The following is a 9,680-nucleotide window of genomic DNA, read 5'->3' on the forward strand; positions in this document are numbered from 1 at the left end:
TGGTATCTCCTTGGTAAATAATATGGGGTTACTATCTTGATTTCGATTTGTAATTAATTATTTTTGAGAAAAGTGATCTCGACTAATGATCTTGCTTATGTGTATATTTTGAATTTGCGTCCATATTTTATTGTCCACACAATATCATCACAATAAATCAGTTGAATTTTGTTTTCCCACAAATATTTAATTCAAAGGCACACACTAAAAAAACTTTGTTAGTTTTCCAATGATAAATTAAATAAAATAATGTTGAGTTTTAGTTGAGTGTTTATATAAATTCACATATTTCTATATACATATATAAGTACATATTTTTGTTTAAACTGCTTTTTGAACTCAACCTAATCTATATCATGTTAACGTTTAGAAGTTTTTAACCACAAACATCTGGTTTTTGTGTATGAGAGAGTACGGCAACGAATATTTCAAATGTAAATACTTACATTTCTAAATGTAAAAATGAAAATTAATGAAAAAAAAAAACTACAAACTCATTCATAGTAAAACTAAATTTTTAAAACAAAAAACATAATATAAATTTGCTAACTTTAAACTGTTAGTTTAGAAAAGAAAGTAAATAAATAAAAATAATTACAACATTTTGTTCTTTATTGTTTATTTAGAAAAAAAAGGGAACAAATAAACTAAATTTACATATTGTTAAAAATTACAAGTAAATTAATATTTTAATAAAAAAATATTATATAAATAACAGTCCATTGTATAATTAAATGCAGGAGCAGGCGAAAGGGGGGGGGATGATTTTAGAGTTATAACTGCGTCCGTTTAAATAAGTAGATAAATCTGTCGGCTAAACATCACGATGTTGTATTGAGAGTTTGTGCTAAATCAGCTTCATCTATAGTTGCTTGACATACTAAGGGAAATGGCCATTCATGATATATAGTTGGTCCACTGTAGTCTCTTAATGTCTCTATAAGATCATCTAATCTTTTGACTTCCATTAAATCGGCATTGAATTCTTTTACTTCATCTAATAGTTGATTGACATTCGATTCAAGGACCTGCAAGAGAAAAAAATTCTATTAGCGTTCTACGAAATTTCTATAATATATTTTTCTGGTTTGTTCATAGTTCCGATATTTTTTTATTGAATTTTAGTTTGTAAAAAAAATACCTAGTATGGCAATGACTTGTACATACCTAACAACTTACTTTTCAATGACTACTAAATACCATCTGCATTACATAGAAGGAGTCTAGTAATGACTTACAAATAACTATATATGTAAGTACTTAGATTTTAGCTTAGATATTTTGTTTTAATTTTTTTTTAAATTATACCATTTTAATCTCTTACTTGGCAATGAAAGTTTTAGCTGGGTAATTATTTATAAATTCTTAGAAAAAGCAGCAACATTTATGGACTCCATGGGCCTACATACATTCTCAATAAAACCACTAATCAAAGTGGTCCAGACCGTTGAAAATTTAAAGAATTCCGATATAAATTGGTGATAGTATGGAATATACATATGTGGAACAGTATGTATTGGTCCTGTTATCCCAGTTAGATTCATTCTCTGCCCTTTAATGCCGATCGGTTGAACGTAACTGACGAGGACTCAACTCTCACTATCAAAATGGAACTGTTGAATCAAATAGAGCTTACAGCGACAAGTTCTGACATTCGGTTCAAGTTTTTGAGTCTTTCTGTTTGTAACTGTCGACTAGATCTCAACTCACGTTTCCTTTACATTCATAAAGATATGTGGATAGAGTGCGATCCTATTCTTGTGATATTGTGAGTGTAGTACAGCTGACAGTGACAAGTTGGGACGTATTCACATAGGGGACAAGTTCTGGGGCATTCTGTATGTACCTGTGGACTAGATCTCAACTCACGATGGACTTTTTCAACCACTGGGTGAGCTAGAGGGGACTCAATACCGCCCCTTTGCTTTCATGATAAAATTTATCCGAAACATTAAAAAAGACATGTGGATGGAATATAGGACCGTATTCTTCAACATATAGTTCCCTCAGCCATCAATCTACGAAACCCTGTTGAGTAGGCTCCAGCACCGGAATTTTATTCCAAAATATTAATTGATATTATAGACCCCGGCATCACAATAACACCAAGCTGTGGGCGGTATACTAAGGGGACGTCCCGGGTACAGTAACACATTTTTTATATACTTTTTGAAATCGCCTACGTATGTAACTTTGACAATATTATAATTGACAGTCTTAGTTCATTTCCTGTTACAAAATTCTTCATAAATACCAATACCAGTTCACATTTAGTCAAATATCAATTTACTTTTAATTTCTATAATCTTTCCGCTGTCATCAATGTGATATTTTTTGTCGGAAAAACTATTTTTATGTATTCATTGTAAACGACGGCATCGTTTTTTTAAACATCTCCATTCATCTGTAGCCATGAGTAATAAATGAATCAAAACAAATCTAAAGATGCATAAAGATACAGGTATTCACCGGCCGGTGTTTGCCACATACAGTGGGAGAGAAAATTAAAACAATTTTTCTAAAAAAAATTCCGGGAAAAATTAAAATCCAGTTTTGGTCTAAAACAAGTTTAATCATATTAAAATTTTAATACATTTAAATACTCAGTAAGCACTTCTAGAACCTGTTCTGTGGAATTTTACCATATAAATTTCAATAACTAAGCTAGTAGTGTAATCTAGTTTCTCAAAGCTTCTTTAAAACTAATTCTGAAGGTATAAAATTCATTTAAACAAAGCTTGTTAAACTACGTCTTTTTTGCTCTTTACTGTATATGGTTTCATATTTCAAATCTGCTTAGTTTGTGCTCATGTTGTTGACTTTTCTCAGTCATTTCATTTTTTTAAACACCACATATCAACATATGACATTGACATAACGTTCTAGTTAGTAGAATTTATCGTTATTGTTAAAGTAGGCATTTCAAAAAACTAAAAGAAATAGTAGAAATTATAGAAAATGAATAAGTTTACCCCATAGACACCTAGAGATAGTTGAAGGGAAATGTGTTACAAAAATCAATTAATAGTAAGCAGATGTTAACAGAAGGGGGTTAAGGTTGAAAAAAGCATGTAATTTATGATTATATGTATTTATCAGAATTATGTTAATTACTATTTTAAGAGTGACTAATCGATTTTAAATAAATACGAAAGTTAGACCGGCCTCTTGCAGACTGTTCTATACTTAGTCTATAGTCAAGTCTTTCGACTGCACTATAATCAAGACTATCGACTGTACTATAGTTAAGACTATAGACTGATCTTTACCCAAAACTATGGACTGATCTTTAGTCAAGCCTGATCTTTAGTATAGAATTATGGTCAAGACTATTCTATAGTCATGACTATAAACTGTTCGATAGTCAAGACTATACACTGATCTTTAGTCAAGATTATAGACTGTTCTATAGTCAAGACTATAAAATCTTTTATTGTCAAGATTTTAGAATGATCTATAGTCAAGACTATATACTATTCTATAATCAAGACTGTAGACAGTTCTAAAATCAGGACTCTAGACTATTCTATAGTAATATAGACTATTCTGTAGTCAAGACTATAGACTATTCTATAGTCAAGACTATAGACTATTCTATTGTCTAGGCTATAGACTATTCTATTGTCCAGACTATAGAGTATTCTATAGTCCAGACTATAGACTATTCTATAGTACCGACTATAGACTATTCTATAGTCCAGACTATATACTATTCTATAATCCAGACTATAGACTATTCTATAGTCCAGACTATAGACTATTCTATAGTCCAGACTATAGACTATTCTATAGTCCAGACTATAGAGCATTCTATTGTCCAGACTAAAGACTATTCTATAGTCCAAACTATAGACTATTCTATAGTCTAGACTATAGACTATTCTATAGTCCAGACTATAAACTATTCTATAGTCCAGACTATAGACTATTCTATAGTCCAGACTATAGACATTTCTATAGTCCAGACTATAGGCTATTCTATTATCAAGGCTATAGAATATTCTATAGTCCAGAGTATAGACTATGCTATTGTCAAGGCTATAGACTATTCTATTGTCCAGACTATGGAGTATTCTATAGTCCAGACTATAGAGTATTCTATAGTCCAGACTATAGAGTATTCTATAGTCCAGACTATAGAGTATTCTATAGTCTAGACTATAGTGTATTCTATAGTCCAGACTATAGAGTATTCTATAGTCCAGACTATAGAGTATTCTATAGTCCAGACTATAGAGTATTCTATAGTCCAGACTATAGAGTATTCTATAGTCCAAACTATAGAGTATTCTATAGTCCAGACTATAGAGTATTCTATAGTCCAGACTATAGAGTATTCTATAGTCCAGACTATAGAGTATTCTATAGTCCAGACTATAGAGTATTCTATAGTCCAGTCTATAGAGTATTCTATAGTCCAGACTATAGAGTATTCTATAGTCCCGACTATAGAGTATTCTATAGTCCAGACTATAGAGTATTCTATAGTCCAGACTATAGAGTATTCTATAGTCCAGACTATAGAGTATTCTATAGTCCAGACTATAGAGTATTCTATAGTCCAGACTATAGAGTATCCTATAGTCCAGACTATAGAGTATTCTATAGTCCAGACTATAGAGTATTCTATAGTCCAGACTATAGAGTATTCTATAGGGCAGACTATAGTTTATTCTATAGTCCGGACTATAGAGTATTCTATAGTCCAGACTATAGAGTATTCTATAGTCCAGACTATAGAGTATTCTATAGTCCAGACTATAGTGTATTCTATAGTCCAGACTATAGAGTATTCTATAGTCCGGACTATAGAGTATTCTATAGTCTAGACTATAGAGTATTCTATAGTCAGACTATAGAGTATTCTATAGTCCAGACTATAGAGTATTCTATAGTCCAGACTATAGAGTATTCTATAGTCCAGACTATAGAGTATTCTATAGTCCAGACTATAGAGTATTCTATAGTCCAGACTATAGAGTATTCTATAGTCCAAACTATAGAGTATTCTATAGGGCAGACTATAGTGTATTCTATAGTCCAGACTATAGAGTATTCTATAGTCCGGACTGCAGAGTATTCTATAGTCTAGACTATAGAGTATTCTATAGTCCAGACTATAGAGTATTCTATAGTCCAGACTATAGAGTATCCTATAGTCCAGACTATAGAGTATTCTATAGTCCAGGCTATAGAGTATTCTATAGTCCAGACTATAGAGTATTCTATAGTCCAGAATATAGACCATAGGCTATTCTATTGTCCAGACTATAGACTATTCTATCATACAGACTATAGACTATTCTATAGTACAGACTATAGACTATTCTATAGTCCAGACTATTTACTATTCTATAATCCAGACTATAGACTATTATATAGTCCAGACTATATAGTAGACTATTCTACAGTCCAGACTATTGATTATTCTATTGTCAATGTTATAGACTATTCTATTGTCAATACTATAGACTATTCTATAGTCCAGACTATAGACTATTCTATAGTCAATAATATAGACTATTGTGTAGTCCAGAAAATAGACAATTCTATATAGTTTTATAGTCAAGACTATAAACTGTTATATAGTGAAGTATTTCATCAATAGTTAAAATTTTAAATTATTATGCCGAATAGAATATAACCACCATCAAAACATGTGTTGTAATTTTGGAAGTACGTTCTATATATGGATTTAGGAGTTTAATGGTCAGTTATGGATCAGGCTTTACAAAATTTTAAATGATGAATAATATCCTCCAAAAAGTAATGTTTGCAAACCGTATGTATATGGAATATCGTGATTTCAACAGACAGACGGGCATTGCTAGATCGTCTTAGAAATTAATGTGTACTTTTGTGGGTCTGCGACAAATATTTCGATGTGTTACAAACGGAATGACAAAAAAAAAATATGTATGACCACCCTCTCATTTATGATGGTGTTTATAAAAACAGTTAATAAAATAAGTTGGAAAAACTGTAAAACAAAAGGTAAAAGCCGATTGGGTATTGTTCATAAACTTATGCATGTATTAAAGTTTACCCTACATACATACATAGTTATGTATGTAGGTACATATTTATGTGTTTTTATTTACCAATATATCAATATGCAAATTAATTACACATTTCAATATTTGATGCACTCGATGTCGCAATTTTTCGATTGTTAATCGATGTCGTTGCACAATTGATGTTGTCGATGGTGATGTTGCTGATATTGTTGTTGTTCTCATTGGCGATGATGATGTCGTTGATAGTAATGATTTTGTTGCTGATGTTGTTGTTGTTGACGATGATACTGTATATATTGCTTTCGTTATAGTTGATGTTGTTGCTGTCGCTGTTAAAGCTGTCATTGTTGCTTTCGTTATAATATCTGGTGTCATTTTTAGTTATTGTTCAATTTTTTTTTATTTTTTGGTTTCTTTTTTGTTGCAGTTGCTGTATTGAAATTTCGTATTTTTCTTTTTTCAACTGTCATCTGCTTGTTAAATTTTTCTTTTGGTTTTTACTGTTAATTTCACTTTTTTTTTTTAAAGGTAAACAATAACAATGTATGTTTTTATTTGTAATGAAAACTGTTTTAATTAAATGTGGGTATGTTCTCGTTTTAATTAATTCGGAATAATTTAGGTTTTTGTATCTTTAAGGTGGTAAGCTAATTGTAAATTTTGCAAATTAATTGAAAACTATGAAAAACCAATTGAAAATCCAGACTTTTAGTAAAAAATTAGATTTATAATGCTGAACAATTTTTAGTAAACATTTTAATAAAAAATTCAATTTTTTACGAAAATTCGGCTTTTTACGATAAAATAGGAAAGTCAAGATTTTAGTGAATAAAATTAATTAAAAAAAGAGTTTTTTATCAGAACAAAGCTGAACTAGAACTGAACTAGAACTGAACTAGAACTGAACTAGAACTGAACTAGAACTGAACTAGAACTGAACTAGAACTGAACTAGAACTGAACTAGAACTGAACTAGAACTGAACTAGAACTGAACTAGAACTGAACTAGAACTGAACTAGAACTGAACTAGAACTGAACTAGAACTGAACTAGAACTGAACTAGAACTGAACTAGAACTGAACTAGAACTGAAGAAGAACTGAACTAGAACTGAACTAGAACTGAACTAGAACTGAACTAGAACTGAACTAGAACTGAACTAGAACTGAACTAGAACTGAACTAGAACTGAACTAGAACTGAACTAGAACTGAACTAGAACTGAACTAGAACAGAACTAGAACAGAACTAGAACTGAACTAGAACTGAACTAGAACTGAAATAGAAACTGAACTAGAACTGAACTAGAACTGAACTAGAACTGAACTAGAACTGAACTAGAACTGAACTAGAACTGAACTAGAACTGAACTAAAACTGAACTAAAACTGAACTAGAACTGAAATAGAATTGAACTAGAACTGAACTAGAAACTGAACTAGAACTGAACTAGAACTGAACTAGAACTGAACTAGAACTGAACTAGAACTGAACTAGAACTGAACTAGAACTGAACTAGAACTGAACTAGAACTGAACTAGAACTGAACTAGAACTGAACTAGAACTGAACTAGAACTGAACTAGAACTGAACTAGAATGAACTAGAACTGAATAGAACTGAAATAGAACTGAAACTAGAACTGAACTAGAACTGAACTAGAACTGAACTAGAACTGAACTAGAACTGAACTAAAATGAACTAAACTGAACTAGAATGAAATAGAATTGAACTAGAACTGAACTAGAACTGAACTAGAACTGAACTAGAACTGAACTAGAACTGAACTAGAACTGAACTAGAACTGAACTAGAACTGAACTAGAAACTGAACTAGAACTGAACTAGAACTGAACTAGAACTGAACTAGAACTGAACTAGAATGACACTAGAACCTGACTAGAACTGAACTAGAACTGAACTAAACTGAACTAGAACTGAACTAGAACCTGAACTAGAACTGCAACTAGAACTCTGAACTAGAACTGAACTAGAACTGAACTAGAACTGAACTTAGAACTGAACTAGAAACTGAACTAGACCTGAACTAGAACTGAAACTAGAAACTGAACTAGAAAAACAATGAACTCGACCTGAACTCGAACTGAACTAGAACTGACATAGAAACTGAACTAGAACTGAACTAGAACTGAAACTAGAAACTGAAACTAGAAACTGAACTAGAACTGGACTAGAACTGAACTAGAAACTGAAACTAGACACTGAACTTGAACTGAACTAGAAACTGCACACTAGAACCTGGAACTAGAACTGAACCTAGAACTGAACTAGAACTGAAATATTGAGAGAAATGCTAGAGCAAGTTGCATTTTTAAGTTGTTTCAGAAACTGCTCAAATTGGATTGCTATCTAATCTCTATTATTGTGCTGTGGGGTAAATTAGTCACGTCGGTAGAATGCCCTTATCTCTAGATTTACATACATATGTACATATGTATACATTTGTACATGCATATCTATATAATTATTCTAGTACGTCTATGTCAATACATATTAATTTTCCCATGATTTTGAATTTAATTGCACATAACATTGTGTAGTCACATACATACATAATTATATATTTTTTTCAGAAAAACCTACTAAAATATGTAATTGCTTTGATTAAAAATCATTTTGGCAATTTGATATTTTCACTGTTTTTATTATGGGACATGTATAGCATTTTTTGTATGAAATTGTGTTTAGCTGCATTTTTCATTTGCAAAATTAAAAAGCCAGAGTTAAGAATTAATGAAACAACTGTGACATAATGAAAATGTTAAACATTTTGCCATACAAAAGTAACATACATATGTATGTATATATCGATGTATGAATGTATGTATGTAAGAATGAAACTATGTAACAAAAGTGGTTTTATTTGCATTTTTGATAGATACAAACAAACAAATGTTTGCTAATTTAGAACACACACATACATACACTGCTAGTAGTAATTACATATTTTAAAATAAACACATTTTTGCACAAATTTGACGATTTTTTGCTTTTGTCTATTTGGTTTTATTTAGCACGGAATTTGCAACTATTTCGTTTATTTGTCACAGAATTAAATGCCTCCAAAAATTTTGTTGATAAATAAACAAACAAAAAACCATAAAGACAACAACCACCAATATAAAAAAAGTATTTTTCAAAAAGTAGAAAAACAAACGTATGGAAAAAATTAAAAAACAAACAAATGAAATCGAATTTAAATCACAGCAATGAAACCGTTCGCGTAAAATTAGCTTTTAAAACTAAAATTAAGAATCTCAGTGCAAATTATTTCAATTTCAAGTATTCAGTCAGTTTTGTGTTTTCGCTTGTAAAAAATGTTCTATCTACTCGTATTCGTATAGATTTTTTGCAGTTTTGTTGTTGTTTAAATCTCTCATTATCATTGCTTTTGTATGTATGTAGATATTTAGGGTTTCCCTTGACAAAAAAAAAAAAAAAAAAAATAAAATAAAATAAAATAAAAAAATAATTCTGTGGTTTATTAAGAATTTAAGTATGATATTTAGAATGTTTTTTTAATATGATTAAAGATTTTTTATATAAAAGTACCCATCTAAATTTTCACACAGGAATTTATGAATGAGTTTTTGTGATAACCTCTAGGTGCTCATATATGGTTTTTAATAAAAATAAATTTATTATT

General features: G+C 30.5%; 1 protein-coding gene across 7 annotated transcripts; it reads right to left on the reverse strand.

Annotated features, from left to right (window-relative positions):
• Window positions 1–613: 613 nt before the first annotated feature.
• Window positions 614–9,257, reverse strand: LOC119600915 (hybrid signal transduction histidine kinase G). 7 transcript variants are annotated; one of them, XM_037951503.1, is made up of 3 exons: window positions 8,960–9,257; window positions 6,102–6,487; window positions 614–1,028 (listed from the first exon to the last, which is right to left on the reverse strand). In XM_037951503.1, the coding sequence occupies exons 2-3, from the start codon at window positions 6,390–6,392 to the stop codon at window positions 822–824; spliced, it is 498 nt and encodes a 165-aa protein (XP_037807431.1). In that variant the 5' UTR covers window positions 6,393–6,487; window positions 8,960–9,257; the 3' UTR covers window positions 614–821. The 7 variants fall into 7 exon arrangements, with proteins under 7 accessions (XP_037807431.1, XP_037807430.1, XP_037807429.1 ...); XM_037951502.1 differs by having other exon boundaries at window positions 6,102–6,517; XM_037951501.1 differs by having other exon boundaries at window positions 6,102–6,529.
• Window positions 9,258–9,680: the final 423 nt, after the last annotated feature.

The sequence above is a fragment of the Lucilia sericata genome, unplaced genomic scaffold (genome assembly GCF_015586225.1).
Source record: "Lucilia sericata isolate MDLA Ls3-8-SP2 unplaced genomic scaffold, ASM1558622v1 Contig000127F_arrow, whole genome shotgun sequence".
Lineage (NCBI taxonomy): Eukaryota > Metazoa > Arthropoda > Insecta > Diptera > Calliphoridae > Lucilia > Lucilia sericata.

Excerpts from the sequence above, each read along its gene's own strand:
- LOC119600915 (XM_037951503.1), bottom strand. The coding sequence starts at position 6,392 with ATGACACCAGATATTATAACGAAAGCAACAATGACAGCTTTAACAGCG. Across the intron at positions 1,029-6,101 it reads ATTTGCATATTGATATATTG|GTCCTTGAATCGAATGTCAA; the intron begins GTAAATAAAAAC and ends TTTCTCTTGCAG.